The 27,197-nt window shown below is 43.0% G+C and overlaps 1 protein-coding gene across 7 annotated transcripts in view; it reads right to left on the reverse strand.

Moving 5' to 3' along the window:
* Positions 1-27,197, reverse strand: part of LOC147028844 (kazrin-like) — a 245,926-nt gene that overhangs the window by 96,528 nt on the left and 122,201 nt on the right. For 5 of the 7 annotated variants that reach the window (XM_085879616.1, XM_085879615.1, XM_085879614.1 and 2 more), the window contains one exon: positions 8,836-8,898. The exons of the other annotated variants lie outside the window; for them this stretch is intronic. In XM_085879616.1, the coding sequence (XP_085735742.1) occupies positions 8,836-8,898 (63 nt within the window). The remainder of the gene's footprint in view (positions 1-8,835; positions 8,899-27,197) is intronic. 7 annotated transcript variants of the gene reach the window in all.

Raw genomic sequence — 27,197 nt, forward strand, 5'->3', positions numbered from 1 at the left:
GACATTCTCCCAGGACCCCCCCCCGATCTCCCCCCCACCACCTCAGATCTCAGTCGTCGATGGTCTGATGCACTTAAAAATTTGTACACACATAGATCATATAATGAACGTGACGGAACATTTTTATTTTTTTCCATAATATGCAAATTTCTCGAATTATTGCCCAATTCGTAATGCAATATGATAATTTTATGCATTTTGCACAGAAACCTACAATACTTGACATTGGATAAATGAGATTGCATAAAAAGTGTACAGTATCAAAAATTATGTTTCTCAAGTTGAAAATCATGTCGACTCAGTATTTTGGGTGAATGCTTCAATTTGCATAAGTGATGTCTCTTCATAAATTTGACATTTCAGAACATGCAACAGGCAAAAGATTGAAAATATCAGAGATAGAGAGAAAGAGAGAAAAAGTCATAAGAGGATAATTAAAAATCCCCAGAGGTTGTGAAAATGGTGAGGGAAGTGGGTGGTGGGCTCCCAGCACACCCCTCCCCCCCAGTGCAGTTGGAGTTAAAGACCCCACGGTGTCATCCTTGAAAGTCGGCAAGCCATTGCCAGCACCTTGGCCAAATTGCAAGTTCCTGCATTTGCAGTGTCGACCCATCCAGGCTGTAACCCCCAGTGGCCTAACCAATGGAAATGCTTCGGCAACCCTGTGCAGTGTGCACCTAATGGTGCCAGGAAGAATATAAGAAGATGAATTATGCAGGAATAGTAAAAGTCACACAAAGTTTATTTCCCTTGAAATGTGATAACTTTTTAATCTTCACAAGTTGTATACAACCATATTCAACACTACAAGCGATGGCATCAGTCTGGCAGGAATAGAACAGGAACACTGGAAGTGACTAGCTTCGCAACCACGCATGTGCTCTGTATCTTTGTACATATTGTTTCCAGTGTACACCTATAAAGTTTGAAATTAAAGTGAGTATGAATAATAATGATGTTGTATTAGTTGGGGTACCCGGCACTGCAGGGGAAACATTATGTAGAGGATCCGGCACATGTTGTGCATTGAAAACAAATCGAGTTATTGCTATCATGGTTGTTAGTTTTTCTTGCGTCCGGCGACAGCACTGCCTGACCCCACATCACAATATGCACTTTATAGTGGCCTCAAAACAGCCTGATGAACCTGTCAGAGGAGAACATTGGCAATTCCCTGTAGACCACCAAGGAGATGGACGATTCCAAGGGAGAACATTTTCTGAAGAACAGAGGAAGAGTAAGTAAGGTTGGAAGGAATGTTGGACATGATCAAGTCAAGCAAGTCAAGAGCGTGAGCCATCCGGGAAATAAGGCTTGGAAATTCAACAGATTGCGAAGGTCAGAAATGTCACAAAAAGCCTTGGCTGCAATGCACATTGGACAGTGATGTGAGGACCAAAACCAGGTCCATTGAAGTCAACACAGAATAAGAGGGAGGGGAAGAGGAGAGAGTGGGGGGAGAGGGAGGAGAGGATGGAGAGGATGGAGAGGATGGAGAGGATGGAAAGGATGGAGAGGATGGAGAGGATGGAGAGGATGGAGAGGATGGAGAGGATGGAGAGGATGAAGAGGATGGAGAGGGAGAGAGGGAGAGGAGGAGATGGGGAGAGGGGGGGGGGGAGAGGGAGAGGGAGAGGGAGAGGGAGAGGGAGAGATAAGACAAATCGGAGTGAGTAAGAGTTGACAGTGTTTCGAGATGTGACTGGAAGACTTTCGCCTGCCGTTCAAACGACAACCACAAAGTTTATCCAGCAAACCAGACTGCATCATGGCACACACAGCAACTCAGGGGCCACCTTTCCCCACTCCCCTTCCCCCGGTCTTTCTCTCCCTTCCCATTTATACCCCTCTGGAGAGAGTCGCAAAGGTTCTTTTTATTCCTTCCACAAGCAACGAGTGTTTTCCCAATATTGTTCAACTGGGAAGCAAACGACAACAACAACAAAAAATCTCGTACCTCGATCATTCTATACAGGTCAAAGGCAAACCCCAACGTAATAAGCTGTCCCCATTTTCGATAAAAACTAGAACGGGCACTCAGTGGAGCGCATACCTTCGCCAACGCTACATTTTGCCACCCCCCCCCGCAGAAACCGTTGATTGTGAGGATATTTAATCCCACACCACATCTGCCATCTCATATGTGTTATGATGGCTTAAAAACATTAAATTCCCTGCTGTTTGACACTGATTCACGTACATTGTACAATTTGCGTATGAACTCCCTGACCTTTTTGGGTGTCGGTGTCAAGTCAATCTGATGACAACTGGTCACATTATAAGAAATTATTTTCTGGCATTTTAGGGGCATTTAGCACACACGAGTTTCTGTTTTTCTAAATAAGTTATTTATTGTGAACAAACAAACATTCATTGTACAAAAATGACGATTTTGACCTTTTCATGACCTCGACCTTGACCTTTGCAATCTTAATTTTGTAATTGGTATTAAAGTGTGGGGAACAGAACAGTCAACATTTTGGTGTTGGTATCATGCAAATCGGATAAGAATTGACCGTGTTATGACTAAAACCGCACATTTTGCAATGTCGTGACCCCCCCCTGACCTTTGACTCCCAACCGCTAATAAGGGTTATTACGTCATTGTGTCATGTCACATATCACAAGATGGAGCATTGAATTCTGAACATTTTGGCATTAGTTGCATGCAAATTGGATACAAATTGACCGCGCTATGGTAAAAAGACTATTTTGACCTGTTCATGACCTTGACCTTGACCTTGACCCGATCGCTCCCAAAATCTAATCAAATGGTCCTCGGATAATAACCAATCATCACACCAAATTTGCTGCGATTCAGTTCAATACTTTTGGAGTTATGCGAATAATTAACAAACAAACAAACAAACAAACACATATTCACAAATAAATAAATAAATAAATACACAGCGATCAAAACATAACCTTCGCAACAAAGTTTGCGAAGGTAACAACTTTCAGAATTCATAATTCACAAGTACAAATATTCTAACAATAGATGACAAGCTAGATGTCATTCATATCTTTGTCAGTTAATAGGCTTTCATTAGAACAATGCAAAACATGTCAGATTATAATCAGCTCGAATTGGAGAATAAAAAGGAACATGTCCGCAAAATAAAAATTCCAATAGAATAAACAATTTTCCTCGAAGCCCAAGCACACACAGATCCTGAAGGTCACCATTGAAATTACAGAAACATTTCACATCTATTTTGTATGGGCATCGTTGCATTCTTAGGTTTGAAAGAAAAATGTAAGAAGAAGCTGATACTCTAGGTCCCCTGCCTATTGGGTAGTATGAGTAATAGATCTGTATAATATGAAAGCTAAATGTTCAATGGTTTTTGAAATATCATGAACACAAAAGTACAGAGACAGATGACTGGTCGGTCAGAGCCCATTTTAATGTCCCCATCTCAGACCTTGTTGAAGGGGCGGGGGACAATCACAACTTAAATGGTCATTTAAAATTTTATACAAGTTGATAATCACTTTTGTTTATTTATTTAAGTCACCGGTGGCATAACGTTGTCGGGTTGGCCGTCCGTCATTGCTAATTTTCTCTGTTATCTCTGCAACTGCTAAACCAATTGACAAGAACTTTTAACTGTAGATGCAACTACTCATGTGGAATGTTTTAAAGATAACTATGACATCATAGGTCACGTGGTGTGGCAGCCATATATGGAAAAAAGGAAAAACTTAAACTGCTCCATGGGAAAAATTAAAACTTGGTACATGTGAAGTACTCCTCATGGGAAACGAGGGTGATTTTTTTTTTGGGGGGTGGGGGGGAGGGAGAATTGATGACAACGGTCACGTGGTTCAGCAGCTATATTGTTTTTTACCATAACACCTTCAAAAATCTTTTCCAAAACGGCTGAACAGATCGAAGTGAAACTTTACAGGCATGATCGCCTATCCATGAGAAATAAAAAGTTCTCCAACTATGATGTCATAGGCCACATGGTTTGCAGCCATATTGGATTTACCCTCAAACCTTAAAATCATCTTCTCCAGAATAGCCCTGACAGATCGAGGGGAAACTTCACCCACATGTTCCCCAATCCTTGGGGATATCAGGGTGTTCACAAATAATTATTGATGTCACATGGTCTGGCAGCCAGAATCATTTAATATTTTATAATTTGAGTTCAGGGATTTAAATAAAACTTGGTACAAGTATGTATGCAATAAAGTGGGTGGAGGCCATCATATCTGGTGACGTCGTGATGTTGAAGAGTGCCCTTCTAGTTTTATCCATGATCCAAGGCTCATGAAGGTGCTTGTACAGTGTACATGTATCAAACACACATGGGACAAAGGCATTGGTAGACGTCCCACAAACTATAATTGTTATTATTATTCTCCTTCTCTTCCCTTCATAAAGGGTGAAGTTACATGAGTAGACAATATTGTAGATGGCATTTGAACCTGCATTCGCTGCCATAGGAGGCTAGGATTTAGACGGGAACACTCACAGGCCAAATGAAAGTAGGCCACTGGAAAGGAAACACCATCTTTTGTCAATAACTAAATAAACCGCAAATATGCGGGGCAATTTCCCACAAATATAGGAGCACGACGCTAAGTTATCATCCGTGAATTCGCAGAACCAATAAAGCTTCCTATGTTCAGCAAAATCTGTTTTTTTTTTTGTTTTTGTTTTTTTGTATACCTTGGTCGAGGCTCGTATGAGAGCTAACACACAACTCACAGCAAGGAGGCATGAGACAAGAGGGGTGGGAGTGGAAGGGACAAAACAGTGGGGAACAGACACATTAGGTGAACTGTGGAAGGGAGAGGGATAGGGATGGGACGGGGAACATGGCGAAGAGAAGATGGACATTACAGGGACTTTCAGGAAGGGAAGCAGGAGAATTGAAGGAAGTGGGCTTGGGTGGATTATTGGGGGTAGAAAAGATCGAGGATTTGGATGGGGGATGATAAGAGGTGGTGGTGAACAGCTGTTTTGAAAGCAAGGAGGGAAGAATGGCAAAGAATAGAGTGAGGAACTTTATTCCAAAGGCAGGAAAAAAGAGGAATGAAAGAGTGAAGATGAGCAGTGATTCGTGATTTTGGTAGTTTTACCAGAAGGGGGTTGTTGGCGGACCTTGAGCGCCCTGTGGAAATGTGGTGGGGACAAATCGCAGAGAGAGCAGGTGGGGCAAGGCTGGAGAGGAGTCGGTAGAAGACAGAAAGACCACCGACCAACCTGCGGTGATTGAGTGAGAGGCCCAAAGACTCAGCTTCATTGCGGGAGATGCCGATGATCTTAAATGCCCTGGTTTCAACAGCGTGAAGCCGAGAAAGGTGGGAGGCAGGAGCACCAGCCCAGAGGGGAGAGCAGTACTCCATCAGGCTACGGACAAAAGCTTTGTAAGTGGTCAGGAGCTCAAGAGGGCCGAGGAAGGACTTTGCACGACGGAGGATTCCCAGTCGGCGACTGGCTTTTGAGGCGAGGTTGGAAATGTGACTTTCCCAGGAAAGGTCATGGCAGATAGTGAGACCCAGAAGCTTGAAAGAAAAGACTTCTTCCAGACATAGTGAGAGTGTGAGATTTGTCTGGATTGAAAGACATGTTCCACATGTTGGACCAGTTTGTGATTTTATCCAGATCTGCAGTGAGCTAAGAAGCTGCTGCTTGCCGGTCTGAGGGATGACAGATGGTACGGCAGAGGGTGGAGTCATCGGCAAAGAGAAATAGAGGATTTTCCAGAGAGTCCGAGAGATCATTGATGAAAACCAGAAAAAGAACAGGGCCCAGAACGCTACCTTGAGGAACTCCAGCCTGCACAGGAAGAGGGGATGAGAGAACTCCATTTAGGGCCACACGTTGACTGCGACAGGAGAGGAAGTCTGCGAGCCATGAGGGGAGATGGCCTTGAATACCATGGGAAGAGTTTGGTGAGTAGGGCAGGGTACAAGACTGTGTCAAAAGCACGTGATATGTCCAGGGATACGGCTCGGATTTCCTTTCTGGCATTGAGGACTTCCATCCATTGATGGGAGAGCAGAAGCAGCATATCCAGGGTAGAGTGACCTGGTCTGAAACCAAATTGATGATTGGAAATCAAGCCATTGGAGAAGAGGAAGGATTTCATATCTGAGGCGATGATGGATTCCATCACCTTGCTGATGATTGGGAGAAGGCTGATTGGTCTGTAGTTACAGGGATCTGTTTTTGCACCTTTTTTATGCAGGGCAGTGATGTTAGCAGATTTCCAAGCAGATGGCAGTTGACCTTGGGCAAAAGAGAGGGTGAATAGAACAGAGAGAGGGTGAGCAAGAGCAGAAGAGCAGGCTTTGAGGACACGTGGGCTGATGCCGTCTGGACCGGTTGCAGAATCTGACTTGAGGTTTGAAAGCAAGCTCTCCACCTTGTCAGGAGAAAAGGATACAGAGTCCAGGGACAGTTGGGTGTGACTGGGTAAAGTGGGTAGAGATAGTGATGGGTTGAGGACACAAGATTTAGCTGCAAACACCGAGTTTAGACATTCAGCTTTATCACGTGTGGAATCAGCAGTGCGGCCATTTGAGGTAAGGGAGGGGATGGAGGGGGAACATACACCAGAAACAGATTTGATTAAACACCACCAGGATTTTGAGGAGGGAGAGAGGTTTGAGAGTTCAGACTTGAGATGAGAAAGATGTTGTTTTCTGGCTCTCCTGAGGGTAGCTACACACTTGTTCCGAGCTTTGTCGAAAGAACTGAGATTGCCCTCCGTTGGGTTTGCTTTCCATGAGGCAAAGGCAACTTGTTTCAGGACAACTGCCTCGCCACAAGCTTCAGTGAACCAAGGGCGGGAGGAAGGGTAAGACAACTGAACACGAGAGGGGATAAATCTGTGCATGAGGGAGAGCAAGTTTCTTTGAAAGAATTCCCAGGATGAGTTGATGTTTGAGAAAGTAGTGATAGGAGACCAGTCTGTAAGTTTGATGGCTGCTCGGAGACCCTGCCAGTCGGCTTGAGTGAAATGCCAGACTCGACGGCGGTGAGGTGGTTCTCTGATAACAGCCAGAGAGATGTCCACTTTAATAAGGACGTGGTCAGAAGAACCAATTGGAGCGAAGGAAGAGCAGCAGATATTGTCAGGGAAATTTGTCAAAATCAGATCCAGAAGAGATGGAGTACCATTGGTTGAGATCCGGGTCGGGAAGTTGACCGATTGAGTCAGTCTCAATGAGTCGCAGAAAGCTTTTGCTGAGGTGCCATGGCAGGTGAGAGAGGTACCCACACCTAGCCAACTGGCGTGATGACAATTGAAGTCACCACATAAGAGGAAGAGAGAGTTTGGATGAGAAGATAGAAGATGGTCCATGTTTTCGGATAGTGAGGTCCAGATGGAGTCATCACTGTTCGGTGGACGGTACAGTACACATATAAACATGAGGTGGGAGTGGAGGGGAAGCCGAAGCCAGAGGTATTCCTGGGGGTGTGGGGGAGTGAGAGCAGTGCATGGAGAGTGAGGAATAGAGTCTTTGATGAAGAGATCAACACCTCCACCAGGACGAGGCTCAGGTCTGTCATACCGTAAGAGGGAGTAACCAGGGAGAGATACTTGGGAGTCAGACACGTCTTGGGAGAGGAAAGTTTCTGTTAGGCAGATAATGTCTGGTTTGTCAGTGGCAACCTGCATGGAAAGATCTGAAAGGTTTGAGCGAAGGCCCCGGATATTTGAGGTCCACACTTTTAATGAAGAGGTAGGGGAGGAGGCTTTGAGTGCAGGAGGTGGAGGGGGAGGGGGAGGGTAGGACAAGGGACGAGGGGGGGAGGTAAGGAGGGTTGCTGAAAGTGTGTGGGGTATTGCAGAATAGCGAGGGGAGGGGGCCGAATGAGGAGGAGAAAAGGCTCTGTGGTGCTGGGGGAGAGGGGGGACAAGAGACAAGGAAGAAGGCAGTTGAGGATTTGAGGAGGTGGAGTGAAGAGATGGAGGTGAGAGGGCAGTGGAGGGAGGCAGGATGGTGGATGAGAGGGGGAACAACTTAGAGAAGGAAGAGTGAGGGGGATGAAAGTTGGGAGAAAGGTGAGGGGGAATTTTTGAGAGAGGTGAGAGGGAGGCTTGGAGGGAGAAGAGTGGGATGGTTGCTTTGAGAGTGAGAGTGAGGGGTGAGGGGGGTGAGTTGGCACTGAAGTTGGAAAAAAAGAATGGTTGATGGAAAGCGAGCATCCATGGCAAACTGTGGTTTTTAAAAGTTTTAGGTCAGAGATGCGATTTAACACAATTCTTGATGGATGCAATGAAGGCGAATTCAGAGAATGGAGAGAAGCGCTGTGATAGTTGGATTTTTTTAGGCAAGGAATGAAGGAGAGGTCGAAATGAGAGCAGTCTGTTAAAATAGCAGAAGAGTAGTGCATTGAAGAGTAGTGCACTGTTTCCATCATGTTCAGTGTTATTAATTGCATACAAGCACGGTGTTGGCTTAACGGTTAAGGTGGCTGGCTTAAGATCTTAGGGTCATGAATTCAAGCCCATCATGCTGTTGAATTAACACTAGGTGGGTCGACTCAGCCTGTCATCCTTCTGAGGTCAGCAAAATAAGTACCATCTTTCTGGTAACAGGGAGCATTGCATCAGCGGCACAGCCATGCCCAGAGAAAATGATATAGCTCGCAGCCACAGGCTACGTACAAATAAATAAAGTTGCACACCATGCAAGCGTGCCACCAACTGATGCTCAGATTGAGCGATGAACCACAGACTGCCTCAACAGCAAACACAAAGCAATGAAAATCCTCCATGTGACCTGTTTCACCACGACCCAATAAAGCTCAGTGTTGAAATCAAAGTGTCAGATTATTCATGCTCATTTGTCTGCAGAATATCACACCTTCTCATGTGAGGTCTTGTCATATCTGGTTTGCTCATGAGGTGTTCTTCCAGCCAGGCGGTTCTATGCAAAAGATGCAAAATAAGGATGAGGAAATCCTCAAAAATGGTTTGAACTATAAATCATGAAATGCAGCAATTGCTTTCAATTTTTTTCCAATTTCAAAAAACATATTTCCATATTTGCCAACATAAATACAGTTGAACAAAAATATAAAAAGTCATACTTCCAGAACTTGATAAACTCACAAAGATACAATGAAAACAACAATACACTAGGACACCACAATTCGCGGGGGATATGTTCCGAGAAAACCCCGCAAATGTTGAAACCGTGAATGTGGGGGTATTGTTTCAATGGGAAATTGGGGGGGGGGGAGATATGGAGATAGGGTCCAGGGATTTCCCGACCCGCGAAAAATATGCGAATGTCGAGGTAAAATCCGCGAGTGTGGTGAGAAAATCCATGAGCGTTTTGTCATTGTTATGGCTGTGAGTGGGAGGATGTCTTGCTGGGAGGATGTAAGTTGCGGTGTACCTCAGGGATCAGTACTCAGACCATTACTATCCAATATTTACATCAACGATTTGGATAATGGGATAAAGAAGAAGCTTTCCAAATTTGCGGATGACACAAAGCTTGGAGGTAAGGTGGATAGCAGAGGGGGGTAGTGAACAGATCCAAGAGAGTTTTGATACTTGCATAGATTGGGCAAAAGACTGGCAGATGGAACTTAAACCTGAGCAAGTGTAAGCTGTTGGGGATGGGAAAGAACAATGAAAATAGAGATGACAGGATGCAAGGGGTAATTTTGGAACGTGTCACACAGGAGAAGGATCTGTGAATGGTAATAGACATGGGAGGAGAGCAAGTTGCACAATGCCAGGCAGCTAGAGGTAAAGCAAATCGGGTTTTCGGGTGTATAAGGAGGGGGATCAATTATAAATCAAAAGAGGTGGTGTTAACATTGTACAGGAATATTGTTTGCAGTTTTGGTCACCACACTTCCGGAAGGACATAGATACCATAGAGAAGGTTCCGCGTAGGACTCAGAGATTGATTCCGGGCCGAGCTAGACTCAGCTGTGAGGAGCAGCTGAAGGAGACAGGACTTTATTCACAAGAAAGGAGGTGGTTGCGAGGTGATGTGATGGAGATATTTTATCTCTACCTTTCATTATCTTAAATAAGTGTAGATGAATTATTCAACAGAGTAGACAGCGATAGTTCCAGGGGCCATAGCCTGAGAGTAAAGAAGAGGAGAGTTTCGATGGTAGTTAGGTAGGGGACTTTCACTCAGAGAGTAGTTCATGCATGGAATGGTCTCCCTGGAAATGTAGTGGGCAGCAGAAAAAGTAGACAAGTTAAAATTAGAATTAGATAAGTACCTGGAAGTTATGGAGGTGGAGGGGTATGGGGATGTTGATAAGATTTTTCGGTAGTTTGAGTATTGATGGGTGATTGTGTGCGGAGTGCTGTTGGTAGGGGTCTTGTTAAGGGGGGTTGTGTGGTTGATGTGTTTTTACCCAAGCCCATGCCCCCTCTCCAAGGGGAGGAAAAGAAAATAAATAAATAAATAAATAAATTACCAAAAGAAAAATAAAAAAGTAAAAAAATTGTTTTCTTTAGTTAGTTTAAAACATTTTTTTTTGCATTTTCTTTCTTGGATCTTGGGTTGGTGTGGTGTTCACGCAGGCATGATGGGCTGAATGGCCTCCACCTGTGGTGGATTTCCTTGTTGTTGTCCTTGTTGTTACAATGGAGACAAGGGGGATAACGTTATCGGTTCGTGGCAGTTCCTGTTTCATGAAAAAGGTAGCAAATGGTGACACCACCAAAGTCAGGGAATTGGTACAATGGGGGCAAAGGGGATAACATTATTGGTTTGTGGTGGTTCCTGGTTCAAAGGGGAAAGTTTTTAAAGTTTAAAATGTTTTCGACCCTGAATGCATGATTACAGTTTCATGAAAGATGCTTACAAAAAAACAAAAATGACAACACCAGGTACCATTTCCAATTTAATGAAGGATGCATTATAACATTCTCTTAACCATGCCGTACCATACCACAAACAAAAACAAACAAACAAACAAACAATATCATGTAACGTTTCAATTTTGTAAGAAACAAACACAGCACACATAACTTTGCAAAATGATGAAGATCAGGTGCACCGGCTGTAACAAGTCTTGAAAGTTCATATTACCCCCTGGTCGAGTGGCTGGATGAGGGAGGTGGTGTTCGGCAGCAGGAACATGATCTTAACATCCGGGTGAGTACCTCTCAGGTCTGTGGGGTAGCCAGGAGGTAGTCAAGCAGCAGGAGTACCTTGAATGAAAGGTTCTTTCCTGCCAGGTACCTCTCGACCTGAGGGACGAAGCAGTTATGGAACCAATCCATAAAAAACTTCAGACATCACCCACACCTTCCTGTTCACCCTACAGTGCATGGGCAGCACCAGCTTATCTTTCTTCTTCGGCGCATGCAGGTTCAGGGGACGGAAGAGCATCATGGGCTTTACTATGAAGTCCCCTTCGGCGTTTGCATAGAGGAGAAAGGATAGCCTTGAAGTCCTTTGCAGCCTTGAAACCGGCTGCTTTGCTCTCACGCTGTGAGATGAATGTTCTGGTTGGCATCTTTTTCAAAACAAGCTGGCCTCATCAGCATTAATAACCTACTCCAGCAGGTACCCCTTCTCCTCGATGAAGCTTGCGAGTTCTGCAGGGAATGCCTCAGCTGCGTCATAGTCCACGGAGGCACGCTCCCATATGAGCTTGACGTTGTGCAAATTATATTGTGCCTTGAAGTGGTGGAACCACCCCCTGCTCGCTGTAAACGCTTGTACCCGCTGAGCTTGTGTTTGCACCACCTGTGCCAGAGAGATGGTCGTGCAGGAGCTTCCCCTTCTCCCGTATCAGTGGTCCACTTGGAGGCATAGCCTTCTGAGCGTTCATGCTTGATCCTTGGGAGCCATTTTCGAAGAATGAACGGAGTGAGAGGCAATACACAGGTCAGAGCAACGGGACGAGAATGATGGCGATTCAGGACACGGTGAGTAGTCTGCACATTGTTTGTGGGGGATTTTCATTGGTAATGCTGTGTTCAGCAGCTGATAATAGATGTGGTGAGTGATGGCATTGTGGAATTAGTCCGAATGTAGCGAGCCACTAATTACACCAACAGATTTGCTGAACGTTTCCATTCCTTAACTCACAGGATATGATGTGTTTCCTATCTGCAGGCAGATTGTGCTGAGCGTTTTTAAAATGTAACAGCTCAGATGGTGCTATTTGTAGCAAGATGGTGATTTACACGAATATGCACTGAATGTTTCCATTGTGTAATGTCCGTATGTGGCGACCTGGTAATTACTGGGTACATCAATAGATGCTGTTGGCGTTTTCATTCTGTAAGTAACTCACGGGGGATGGCATCATGGGGAATGACATGTTACACTGATGAGACATCCCACAAAACCATGTTTCTGCCACAAAGCTATAATACACATACAGGAAGCGGGTCATGTTCACGGCTCGTGGAAGATATGTTTTTTGCGTACGTACAGTATTGTACTGTGCATACATTCAGCTGCTTTGTGCGCGGCTCGTGCAAGATATGTTTTGGAACTGTGATAAGCTCGCAGCTCATGGGAAAAAAAAACATGCCGCGAGAACCGCGAATACACGGGGAAATTTCCTGCGAATGCAGGAGCATGTCGCAAATTATCAACCGCGAATATGCAGAACCCACGAATGTTGGAACCGCTAATGTCGGGGTCCAGGTGCATAGAGAAGCAAACATGGAGGCATATTCAGAAGTCAAGGCTTGCATTGCTATGCCTATGGACTGACAATATAAATGAGAAATGATAAATTGGATCAAAAATACCATATTGTAAAGAATTGAGGAAAAAAATTGTCAAGGATACTGTGAATAATAACACCAATAAGGCGAAGGCTTGCAAGAATGAATAACAAAATCAATGTGTGAGAAAGAAAGTATTTCAACAATAGGAGATCAAATATTGTTCATGAGAAGACTTGTACCGACCCACAGACGACTGTGCCTTCACTGCTCCATCAATGCTATTCCAAAGACGAGGCCCATAATAACGTAAATGCATGAATAGAGCATGATGTGCAAGTAAAATGTAGAAATAAGTTATCTTGCAATCTAGTAAAATGAGTGTGGATGTCATGGACTGCTGTAAAATAAGATGAAAAGACTTGTGGAATAAGTTTGTTACTTGGATTGTGCATAAATATTCCTGCATGTAATTTACTGATGTCAAAAAGTGTCAATGTGTTAAGTTTAGTGAAAAGAGGTGCAATATGATCGCATGGATGAGAGAGGGTACAGATCCTTATTGCACACTTTTGAATCACTGAGAGTGCGTGACGTATATTGTTACTACAACGAGCCAAGACAATGTTACCATAGTTCAAGTAAGGAGGAATTAAGGTATTGTGGAGAGAAAATAAATTACAAGGAAGGGAGGAAGGTACAGAGTTTAGACAACACGCTCGTGTTTTGACAAATAATTGTAGCAATTGAAGAAATATGATTAGGCCAGCTCAGTTCATCATCCAAGATGACACCTAAACATTTGGTTGAACAAACAATAGCAATGGGTTGTCAATATAAACAGAAAAAATTAGTGTCAAACAGAGGTTTAGTGGATTTACTAAAAACATACACTTGTTTTTTCCTAAAAACATACAAAAACTTGGTTTTATTGGGATTTATGGAGTGTGTTAGATTTAAACCAGGATGAAACATGAATGAGCTTACTGTTAAGAATATAGGTCAAAGAGTCACAACTAGGATTGCAATAGATGATAGTTGTGACATCAGCAAAAATAAAAAAGATAACAAGAAAAAGAGTAATCAGAGATTGCAGACCCTCACCAGAACTTTTTTTGGGTGGTGTATTTTTTATAGGTTTTAGGGTAAATTCAATTATGGCTGCCAAACCATGTGACCTATATCATATCATATATGTGTGAACCATTTGTTCCTCATGGACAGGTGGGTCATACGTGTAAAGTATCGCTGCGATCTGTTCAGCCACTTCAGAGCAGAAGATTTTCGAAGGTTCTTTTAATTTTAAATAAAGGGTAATAAAGAACAAGTAGGTGTGTCATTAACATATACAGGGATCCCCTGATTAACGAAGAGGTTACGTACCTTTATACCCCTTCGTTATGAGAACCTTTGTTGTGTGGGAGCTCATTTTCCATCATTACCCTTTCCGAAGGAGAGGGCATTGCGTTTGGGTCCATTTGTTTGTCTGTATATCTGTCTGTTTGTTTGTCCACAAAGAACTTTCATATCTTTCTCCGCAACTGCTCGCCAGATTGAGACGAAAATGTCACCATCGGTGCGACTACTCATGTGGAATGCTTTAATTATAATTGTGACGTCATAGGTCACGTGAAGATGACGGCATGATGAACGTTTCCACATGGCAGCCATGTTGGAAAAAAGGAAAAAAAACGTTGGACCTTATTCTCTGAAACCGCACGAAGGAAACAAAATTGAAACTCGGCACATGGAAAGGACTCCTCATGGGGAATAAATGTGACTTCTTATGACATCATAGGTGCCTTCGTTATGACATCATAATTGCAGATGTAGAATGCCACATTGATCAGCATGAAAATTTGAGGGTCATCTCAGGATACAATGGTCTTTAAAAAAAAAAAAAAAAAAAACATTTGATGACGTCATTGGTCACGTGATTCGGCAGCCAGATTGTTTACAAAAAAAACTAAAACAAACAAAAAACAACCTTCAAAAATCTTCTCTGAAGTGGCTGAACAGATCGAGGCAAAACTTTACACGTATGACCGCCTATCCACAAGGAACATAAGGTTCACACATATGACAGCATCGGTCACATGGTTTGGCAGCCATATTGGATTGAAGAAAATATTAAATAATGTTTTCGCTGGAACCACTTAAACAATCAACATGAAACTTCACAATTATGATCTAGTGGTGATGCGGAATATATCTTTTAAATTTCAATGTGATCAGACACATGGTCTGGCAGCCAGAATTATCTGATTTTTTTGATCTGGGTTCTTTTTTTTTTGGAATAAAGCTCACTTGGCTGTGCCTGGATGGGTATGAGGGTCCCAAAGTGGCAGCTGAAATGTGAATCCCATCCAGACTCCTCCTGATGACTCATCTTCGCTTTGTGCTTCTTCGGGTTCCTTCTGATGACTCCAATGCAGGACTGTACCTATTTGGTCTTCCATTTGATTTGAATTTAATATATTTTCATCCCATTCTGGATTCAATTGAATAATGATGAAAAACGTCATGGGTCAGGGTTAGGTGTCCAATCAAAGCGGGATGTCTTGGTACCCGGTCATTAATGCCAGCAGTTATAAAGTGGCAGTTCTAATTATGTCTTCTTACTTACGTAATAAACCAGTACACAAACACAACACAGAAGGCACCACACATTTCTGGCGAGGGTCTGCAATCTCCGATTGTTCTTTCTCGTTTATTTTCGGAAAATTCCACTTCATTTCCGAACCGTAATGTTTCGGTCTGAAAGCAAAACCAAATTCTTGGTATAATGATTATTTGAGTTACAAGTGGCATTATAATATTATTATTTACCAAGTAAGAGAGATAGTAACAATTAATTTAGCTGTAATACTTACCAAAACAATGTTGAGTCAAAGTTTCTGTCCAGAAGGCTGTGACAGGAGGTGATGGAGATGTTATTTTTAACCCATTCATTCTGAAAAGTTAATTATTTGCAAACCTTCTGAAAAGTTAATTTTCAAAAAAAGAAAACTAATATAAAAAAAAGAAAAACCTGAAAAAAAAAGGACCACTTGGCCTGAAGCTTATCTCGACCCTGGCCGAATGTTGTAACCCAAATTTGGGAGCATTCTGACTGGTGGATCTAGAGAAGAAGATTTTTGAAGAAATTTACTGAGTCAGCCATTTTGATCTACTTAAAGTCATGTGACTGGAATGAGCTTTGCAACCCGTTACCTGTCAGGAGAGGAACGTTGCTGCCAAATTTCAGCCAGATCGGGGCAGCGATTTAGCCAGAGAAGTCAAAATAGAAGACGGATGGACGGACAGATGGACGGACGCACGATGACAATACTTTATCTGGAATTCCAATTCCAGATGAGCTAAAAAATATCATAAGCAGAGTTTGCTTAATGGGATTTCATAGACTTCCCCCCCCTTCCCCCAATTCATGGATTTCATGTCTGCAGCAAAAGAACATAATATTATAGTTGATATCCCTTGCAACATAACTCTTGAATGGAAATAGAATTCAGAAACAATGAAGGAGTAATCTGGAAAAAAGGTAGATCAGAAATGTCTGTATTGAGGATACCTGTGTAAATTTCATCATCATTATTATTGGTCAATGCAATGTGGCTAATCAATCAGAGGATGAAATCCATACGAGTAAAAAGTATTAACAAAGTCGTCAGTGGGTTGATGATTTGAACAATTAAGTTTAAATTAAAATCTCCGATCAAATAACAGTTTTCTTTCTCCAGCAATAACATCAAGACAAAAATCTAGACATCATTGAAAATTTGGCAGATGATAACCAGAAGCCCCGTAAACGTTTCCTACATTCAAATTACATGAAAACTCACATTCCATTTCAATAAATATGCTTTCATAGCCATCAGAAGAGGGAATATGGTTGTCAGGTATATGAAACTGCAAGGAACTGTTAATAAACATAGCAACTCCACCTACAATTTTATCAGAACGTGAAGAATGAATGCGGTTGTAATTAGGCTTCGTAATATATGGAGAAGGAGATTCTCTGAACCAAGTTTCATTAAATCCATAAACCATAAAGGAATGGATTAAAGTAGATTTTAAAAAAATCTTCAATAGCATAGAAATGTCTACAAAGGCTCCTGGAATTCACATTACAAAATGGAAAAGTGGCCATCATATGGCATATCAAAATCATTCAAGGTATTGCCTTCCAAGTTATAACAAGTACCATGTTGAAAATGGTTATGAGAAAATTAAATTTACATTTGGAATAAAGGTCGTATGTCAAAACTACAAACAAACTAGAAAGATACTCGGTAGAGCGCATACCTCCAACATGTAATGCCTGATCCACGAGAACATATCACGCCCAATACATTTTTGAAATCTCATGCTATATATCGTTCTTTGCCCCCTCTCTCAATGGTGAAGAATCACTTTAAATATTAAATAATTCTCGTCTCCAGATCCAGATTCGGATCTTCACCAAAATCAAATCAAGTAGTCCTTATCACACATCCAACCTGTCCACCAAGTTTAATCCGAATCCATCCACAACTTTTTGAGATATAATGCTATATATATTAGTTTAGCCATCTCTCAATGGTGAAGTATGACAAAAAAAATAATCATATCCGGAGTTGGATCTTCACCAAAATTAATCAATTCTTCCTTGTCACACACCCAACCTGCCCAACAAATTTCATTTGGATACACCCACAACTTTTTGAGATATCATGCACACAGACAGACACGGGTAAAAACATAACCTCCTTCACCGAAGGTGAAAGTGGTAAATATCATAAAATACCAAGGGGGGGGGGAGGGGTAGGAAACCAGTGTGGAGGATAACACATAAAATAAGAAGAAAGGGATATAATTAAAGATCGAGATATCTCAGAAATAAACTCGAGCCAAGAATAATTAATGGAGCAAGATACTGCACAGAATAAGATACCACCGAAATATATGCAGAATCGGAGCAGATTGTAAGCAAAATAGGAGCAGAGCAGATCCCAATGCAGAAAGACAGTCAGACAGTAAGAGCAGGAAAAATCAGAAATTTGATGCCTTGACTTTACAACTCCAGCACACTATTTGTTGTCTTTGCCATTTTGGGGGTAGAGATTCAAAATCATTTAATTGTAGAAGTCCACAAAACTTAATTGATGAAGAATGCAATGCAACAAGAGAAACAAATAAACAAAACAGCAGGTGATAAAATGGAAGCAAGCAAATTAAGCTTGATAGAAATGAGCCAATATGCCACCAGAACCCCTTCCATTTGCCAGCAACAAATCAATACTTCCCTTCCTCCTTGTAGGCTGCAAATATTTGAGAGGTCAATTTCCTTTTCTATTGGAGGTCAATTCTGGTGAGGTCCTCGACATAAAAGTACTGCTCATTAAAGAGAGCCCGACGCTGCTGTTGAAGGATCTTCATTTTGTCCTGGTAGCAATTGAACCTTATGAGGTGGTGTTGTGGCTTTGCATCTACTTTCGGCCATCACGATGAACACGTTCCAACTTAACATCCATCATATTGAATTTCTCGACAAAGATTAAATCACCAGAGCCAAGTTGTCTTCAACCTTTCTGCTGGGGAAGGCCAATAACATATCCTTTAAATATGCTTTGACGTATACTTTGAAATTAAAGAGGCTTAATTAAACTGCAGGATCCTTTAACTTACAAAATTATCAAACCTGTCCAAAGTTGAAGTAATAACAGGCTGAATGTTAAAAGTGACATTTCAACAAAAAAAAAGAAGAAAAACATAAAGAAAATTGTTAAATGAGTCAAGACCATAAAACTCGAAAATACAATTTCACAGGAATGTGTCGATGTATATGTCTCCTCCAGCATTAGATGTCAACGCCCTGTTATGTTTGATCTCAATTAAAAGTCATATTGGGAGAGAGAGAGAGAAGAGGGAGAGGGAGAGTGAGAGAGGAGAATGAGAGAGGAGGCAGAGAGAGGCAGAGAGAGGCAGAGAGAAGATGGAGAGAGAGAAGATGGAGAGAGAGAAGATGGAGAGAGAGAAGATGGAGAGAGAGAAGATGGAGAGAGAGAAAATGGAGAGAGAGAGAGAGAGAAGATGGAGAGAGAGAAGATGGAGAGAGAGAAGATGGAGAGAGAGAGAGAGAGCGAGAGCGAGAGCGAGAGCGAGAGCGAGAGCGAGAGCGAGAGCGAGAGAGAGAGAGAGAGAGAGAGAGAGAGAGGATGGAGAGAGCGAGAGAGAGAGAGAGGATGGAGAGAGCGAGAGAGAGAGAGCGAGAGAGAGAGAGAGAGAGAGAGAGAGAGAGAGAGAGAGAGAGAGAGAGAGAGAGAGAGAGAGAGAGAGAGAGAGAGAGAGAGAGAGAGAGAGAGAGAGAGAGAGAAGATGGGGAGAGAGAGGAAGAGAAGATGGGAGAGAGAGAGAGAGAGAGAGAGAGAGAGAGAGAGAGAGAGAGAGAGAGAGAGAGAGAGAGAGAGAGAAGATGGGGAGAGAGAGGAAGAGAAGATGGGGAGAGAGAGAGAGAGAGAGAGAGAGAGAGAGAGAGAGAGAGAGAGAGAGAGAGAGAGAGAGAGAGAGAGAGAGAGAGAGAGAGAGAGAGAGAGAGAGAGAGAGGAGGGAAGGAGAGAGGAGGGGGAGGGGGGAAGGGAAAGGATGGAGGGGAAGTGGTAGGGGAAGTGGGAGGGGAAGAGGGAGAAGGAGAGAGGGGAGAAAGTGAGAGAGAGGGAGATGCATCAGATGCTTCTGAATTAAGTTATGATGATGTGCAAGATGATTTTCAAAGCACACCTTACTTTTCACTTTTGACCTGTTGAACCCAAAATTGAATTGGTCATCTTTATATGACAGTCCATACTTGTGCCAAGTTTGGTTGAAAATTTTCAGTGGCTCACAAGTTGTGGTAACAAAGAAACTACTACTAACTAGAAAGCCCATCAAAATGCAAAGCCCAGCCACATATGCCTTGTACTCAAAATAACGGAATTTGATGAAAAGTGAATTTTTTTTTTACATTTTATTGATGCGTGTTCTCCCCCATCTCATTATAAAGGTTTCTGGAAGATTTAATGATAAAAAGCTCAATTGGTAAAAATGTTATGACCTGGACATGCACACTGAATCTTAATGGTAAACAAGGATTTTGATTAAAACATGTATGGCTGGTCGAGCACTTCACCGATGATGTCATCCTTACAATCCATTATTCCCCATCGAAGTGAAATGAGATGTGGAAAGTTTCAAATTTCTCCAATCAGCAGCTTCAGAGATATAATGCTACAATTTTTTGCGGTTAATCCAAGATAGCTGCCACATCACATGACCTACGATGTCACATTTATAATTAAAATATTATCCATGGGCGGGGGGGGGGGGGGATGGTCACTAACTGAAAATTGTGTCACTCGGCAAAGAGGTTGCTGAGAAAAAAACAATAAAAATAAAAAGGCCAAATAATGGTCGAACAATAATAATAATGAAAAATTATTTCAACAAAATCAATTTGACTTCTCCATATTCTCATAATAAAGATTTGTTGAAAGTTTGATGACAAAAGCTCAAATGGTAAAAGAGTTGCAGCATGGACATGCACGGACGGACGGACGGATGCACGCGCACGCACGCACACGATTGTAAAACCCCATCTTATAGTGGGGGACAGGCTTGCAAACAGAGAAACACGTGCACATACGGATGGCCAGACAACTGACAATGCCTTTTAGTCAGCCAGCCAACAAAGGCCATCATTTCAATAGAGGCATCTTTTTGTTACAATGAAAAGAAGAAACCCAGTCTATGTATACCATGGGATGTCACCAAGGTGGATGTTATTTTCTCTTTGGTCGCTTTAGTGTTCAAAACTGAGAAACAAAATGGCCACCAAAATGATTTCCTTAACGCATTGACCGCTGGCTCTTCGAGTGGACACCACTCCCATTTTCAGGCCAAGTATACATGCGCATGCACTTCATTTTCAAACCGAGCTGTTCGGTGAGCAAAACCAAGTTCATTTTTATCCATTAGTGGGGAAACACCATGTTATGAGAAAACTCAGAACTGGCAGTGGGACAAGATTTTCAATTCCATTTGCCAGGTACAAGTTCTCTTGTAGGACTTTTTTTTTTTTAAAGCACTAAATCGATGTTGGTATGACGTCATTGCTAAAGATAGATTGTGTGCTGAGTACCACGTGATTTTTTTCTGAGTTGTTACTGTCATTACCATTCAAAATGGCAAAACTCCTCATTGGGAATGATAATGACGACGGTGGACTCTGATGATGGGATTTCAGAAATGTTCTCAGATGACGGCGATTTTCAGCCCAAAATGATGACTGAAGATAGAAGTAATAACCAGTCGAGTGATAATGGTGACCCAATGGTTTTGTCAGATCCGTATTCTTCAAGGGATGAAAATGCAGTTCCGGCAGTACGTGGAAGACCTTGAGTTTGGGAGGGGGGGATTCAAACCAGATAACCACGTGGTTGAGGGGTAAAGACAAGAGGTGGTGGGCATGGTTCTGCTATACCAGTTTGTGATAGAAGAGCAGCGCATGCTCCAGCACCAGGTGGAACAGTTGGAGATGTGAACTCCGGTGTCCCATTGCATAACAAGTCGAACGCTGCGCAATATCCACCTGATTTTGCTTTCAATGAAAACTATGGTCTTAGAATTCAGCTACAAGATGCTTCATCTGGTAATTATTTTGATTTATTCCTGGTTCCGCAATTACTATATGGTCACAGAAACAAACCGATATGTGGCAGCCGAAATCGACAAACAGCAACCATTGCGCAGTTATCATGGATAAAATACTGGAAAATAATCATTGAAGAAATATTGGAAGATAGTTATGGAAAAAAAAAAAGACTAAAATGCAGCAGAAATTAAAAACTTTCTAGTGTTGTTGATTTACATGAGTTTGAACAACCTACCGACCTTGAAGTAGTACTCGAGTACTGATAGTCTGTACAAGACATCATTTTTAGTGGTGTAATGAGCCGCATCCGCTTCCAAAGGCATTTACGTTTTTGGCATTTCAGAGACAATTCCCAAGCTCAAGATTATCGCTTATACAAAGAACGAATTTTCCTGGATCACATCAATGAAATGATCCATAATTGCCATTCAGGGAGGGATTTGTGCATCGATGAATCCGTCGTACTTCGGCTTGGCACCCTCGTTTCGACTGTGCGGTACATCAAAAAGAAACGCCACAAATGTGGAACCAAATTCCACAAACTATGTGAATCTCATGGTCTGGTGCTGAAAACTCGCATGTACTCTGGAACTTGCCTTGATTATGATGCCGGCTTGGGAAAGGCTGCAGATGCACTTGATCTCTTGGCTAATAACCTGGACAAAGGTCATGTTTTGTACATGGATAAGTATTCCAATTTTATGGGTCTGGTTAAAAAAACAATAAAAAATAAAAAAATAAATAAAAACTCACTGAGCGGCCAACTGGTTTAACCAGAAAGAAAATCAAAAGGATGTGGTTCAGAAAAAGTTGAAGAAGGGGAACATGAATGGTGGAAGTCAGACTCGGTGGTCGTTTGTAAATGGAAGGACAAACAGGATGTGGTCACAATAAGCAACATCCACAGAGTGGGGATGGTTCATGTTGCGAATTGGAAGAACAAAATTTCAAAGAAACCTAACATAGGCCATGATTACGACAATGGCATGTCCAGGATAGACAGATCTGACCAGATGGCGTCGTATCACTCAGCTCGATGCAAGACAATATGATGGTACACAAACATTGCATTTCACACGATCGAGATATCTATTATGAATGCCCACATCCTGTACAATGAAAATCGAGGGCAACAACTGAAACTCAAAGTTTCGTGAACATGTAACACCTCATCTGCTAAGAAATACCATGGAGATATATTCAAGGCCAAGGACAATGTGTAACTCCAATCCCAACAGATGAATTGTTTCACTACGTCGCGTTTGCTATCCACAGGAAAAAGAAAAAAAAAGAAAAGAAAAAAAAAGAGAAGCCCACCAAACCTTGTTGCGTGTGCACAAAGGCTGGGAAGACGTAAGAAAGCTGCTACACGAGTGATGTCTGCCCTGAAAAACCGGCCCTTTGTGTTTAAAAAAAGTTTCAGGGAATACCAAGTGTCTCAATAATAGACAGTCAAACAAGAAAACAAAGAACATTTATAATCATTTACCGGACATTATATTTTGGAGATCAGTTGAGAACTTGTGCGATCATGAAACATTAAAAAAAACAAAAGTTGAAAATTTGAATTATTTTGTTGTTAACGATTCGATTATTTTTATTCAGACCCGATCAAAAAATGCCCGTGTGAAAGTGGATCACGTAAAATAGGCTCATTAGGCCTGTCCGTCCACGTAGTGGGACACTGGGTTTTGTAATCACTTCTGAGTGTGTGTGTGTGTGTCCATCCATTTGTCCGGACCATAACTTTTTTTTTTTACGATTCGAGCTTTTGTCATCAAATTTTCAACAAACCTTTATTACTAGAATATGGAGAAAATAATAATTAAAAAAAATTGGGTCAAAATGTGAAAGGGAAAAGTCTTCGCAACTATACATAGCTAGAATTTATTGGTCCAGAGGTAGAACGTTCAGCGTGACTGAGAGTTTTTTGCCTTTTTTCACCTTGGAGACACGGTCCGGGAATATTCACCTTGGAGACACGGTCTGGGAATATTCACCTTGGAGACACGGTCCGGGAATATTCACCTTGGAGACACGGTCCGGGAATATTCACCTTGGAGACACGGTCCGGGAATATTCACCTTGGAGACACGGTCCGGGAATATTCACCTTGGAGACACGGTCCGGGAATATTCACCTTGGAGACACGGTCCGGGAATATTCACCTCGGAGACACGGTCCGGGAATATTCACCTCGGAGACACGGTCCGGGAATATTCACCTCGGAGACATGGTCCGGGAATATTCACCTCGGAGACACGGTCCGGGAATATTCACCTCGGAGACACGGTCCGGGAATATTCACCTCGGAGACACGGTCCGGGAATATTCACCTCGGAGACACGGTCCGGGAATATTCACCTCGGAGACACGGTCCGGGAATATTCACCTTGGAGACACGGTCCGGGAATATTCACCTTGGAGACACGGTCCGGGAATATTCACCTTGGAGACACAGTCTGGGAATATTCACCTTGGAGACACGGTCCGGGAATATTCACCTCGGCGACACGGTCCGGGAATATTCACCTCGGAGACACGGTCCGGGAATATTCACCTTGGAGACACGGTCCGGGAATATTCACCTCGGAGACACGGTCCGGGAATATTCACCTTGGAGACACGGTCCGGGAATATTCACCTCGGAGACACGGTCCGGGAATATTCACCTCAGAGACACGGTCCGGGAATATTCACCTCGGAGACACGGTCCGGGAATGTGGTTGCTCGGGGGGGGGGGGGGTGGGGGGGGAGCTGATTACATGGAGGCCACCCCGTTCCTGTAAACGGTTTATTTATCGGCAGGAAAAAGCAAACGAAGAAAGTGTTCAGGGCTTCTTCTGTAACCTCTTTTTTTTTTTTTCATTACCTTCAAGTTTGAAAAAGAAAATTGTGATGACAAACTACACATGATGGACTGCATTCTCCACCCCTCCACTCCTCCCTGCCCCCAACACTCTCCTTCCCCCATCCTCTTTCCACTCACTTCACTGGCCCTCCTCTTTTAACTTACAGCTACAGGCTGCACACAGATGATGATCAAGTTCCTTCACAAGGAATGGCAGTCTCGTGGGTATGTCTGTGTTCTGTGGAGAGGGAGAGAGGGAGGGAGAGAGGGAGAGAGGGAGAGAGGGAGGGGAGAGGGAGAGGGAGAGAGGGAGGGAGGAAGAGAGGGAGAGAGGGGTGGGGAGAGAGGGGTGTGGAGAGAGGGAGAGAGGGGTGGGGAGAGAGGGGGAGGGTGGGGAGAGAGGGGAGGGTGGGGAGAGAGGTGAAGGAAATGAGAGCGAAGAGGGGGAGCGAGGAGAGGTGGGGTGGAGTGAGGAGGGGTGGGGTGGGGAGCACGAAGAGGGACCGAAAGCAAAGGTACCCGGAATTGCCAGCCATGTTGGGTCTCCTCTCTCTTCCTACCCATTCCCCTACCCATTCCCCTCCCTCATTCCACCCCAACCACCAACTCCTCTCATCTCGACCCCCCCTCCCTCCAGACTCCTAACCCTCCCCTTCCGCTTCCTTGTCCCACCTCCCCTCACCCCAACTCCTCCGGACTCCCACACTCCCTCTCTCCACACTCCTACCCACACTTCCTCTCCATCCTCCCTCCCAATCCACTGTCTCCCCCCAAACCACCCCCCCCCCCGATCCATACCCCAAACCCTTCCCGAGGACAGGTGGTCGCTTGTGTGTTTACAAGTTATCAATCGTGAGAAAATGACTGTTTAAAACCCATAGGAGGGTGTATGGTGCTAAAAACAAAAAGTGGTACTATAAAGCTTCGTTGCAATTAAAATTGGGAGCTCAGTGGCATAGCGTCACAAACAAGCAAAATGTCTTATTCACTTTTATATAGGATATAACATCGCTCCAAGCTCCGAAGGAAATGAAACGGCCGAAATGAAAGCGGATCACATATAAAAGGAGGAACCAATGCGAAATTGTATGTTAAAAAAACTTAATAAACAAGTGGTGTCAGGCACAACAAATCCCGCCCATTTAAGGAATAAAGTTATTTTGGGGATCAAATTTAAATTTGACACATCCTTAACCTGAATGTTGATTATAAGGAATAGAATAAGGAATATTTTAGTCTTAGTTTGAAGTCAATGAAACCATTTTTGACGAAGTTATGAGCGAAAAACGACTTTTACCTTTTCGTGACCTGACCTTGACCTTTGACTTCATTGGGCCCAAAAGTTAATGGGGCCGTCCGAGGTTCATTACCCACCTGTGGATACAATTTGACAGTGTTTGAGCCAGCCGTTTTCCCGTAAAGTTGTATTTTCATAACCATATTTTAGTTTTAATGGAAGATTTGTAATTTTGACCGATGACCATGACCCCCAAAACTTCGGACCCGACCGATCTTCACAAATATGCATTTTTCACTTTTGGAATGGGTAGGATTATAAGTGAGAAATAGAATAAGGTTCACTATAAGCTTAGTTTGAAGTAAATCAGATCATTTTTGACGAAGTTTTGAGCAAAAAACGATTTTGATCTTTTTGTGACCTTGACCTTGACCTTTGATCAAATTGGACCCAAAAGTTAATGTGGTCGTCCAAGGTTCATTACCCACCTGTTGATTAAATTTGATAGTGTTTGCTAAAGCCGTTTTGCTGTAAAGTTGCCAACAGACAGACAGACAAACAAACAGACAAACAAACCGGACGATTACAATATCCTGCTCCCTCCCTCCGGGGGGGGGGGGGGGGGCAGGATAATAAAACAAAAAACAACCAGATGACCCCGAGGCACCAGCGATTTACTTTGCTCAGTCGACCATTTATTACAAAAGAGAATAGGATGCATTTTTGTTGGGTTTAGCAGAATGACAGTGCGTGCAGAAGTGTGGTATTGCACAAGTGACTGAAAAAACAGACACAGACATACTTTTTCCCATTAATTAACACTGTACGTAGCGTGGGATAGTGCACATGACTGAGGAGATTGGGACCATACTCTGTACAGAGCGTTGGTGCTGCCTAAACAGTCTCCTTAGTTATTGGACACAATCCTGGACAGGTCACCACTCCGACACAGTATAGCAGCAAGCTGGCACTCATTTTGCCAACCTCGGAAGAATGACAGGCTGAGTTATCCCCACCTGGTATTAATTCAACAGCTGAGCGGGATTTGAACTCAGGACCCTAGGATCCCAAGCCCACCACTCCAACCAGTAAGCAAACACCAGGCACATGACTGAACTACATACGTAATAACTCATTATTATGAGTTCATACACGTTCACTTCACATCACATCACATCACATCACACACTCACTCGGCACTGCCGTGTCATAAAAAAGACGTTTATGAATGCCGCAGGTCTCAAAATACCACCTGTGGCTAGCATATTCCATTCATCGCTTCTCCAAATATAGAGGAGAGATATTGCAGTTTAATTGTGTTATCAGAGCCGTGAGGCTCTTCATATGCCATGTGGACAGACATAACGGCGGTGAACAAAGGAGTTTTTCCGTAAGGTATAACACTGTTGCGGTTCTACAAAACCGCATACCTCGAAGGCAATGGCACCCAACATGCAGTGATCGATCCCCAGGCAGTTATTTCGTTCATCTTTGTGCAGTTAGACCTTCCCCTTATATCTAGTGGGTTAACGGTGTGAAGTGTGTTGTGTGGGTCTTATAGCTTGGTCTATTAACTATATCTCTGTCTGCTATTCTGATTTCTATTCCAACCCTTCCCTTTAGCCATGGTACAAATCAAGCAACCAAGTACACATGCCAAGCAAACTGCGATTGAATAGCAAACACACCACGATGCCTCCAGTGGCTTGGAACCACCACCACCAAACTCCCTCCAACTAAGTACACTATTCACTGTGCAGCACACGCATGGCACGCCATTATTTCATTCAAATCTGAGCACCA

Source organism: Eptatretus burgeri, chromosome 4 (genome assembly GCF_056783735.1).
Source record: "Eptatretus burgeri isolate ZD-2024b chromosome 4, Ebu_testis_v1, whole genome shotgun sequence".
NCBI lineage: Eukaryota > Metazoa > Chordata > Myxini > Myxiniformes > Myxinidae > Eptatretus > Eptatretus burgeri.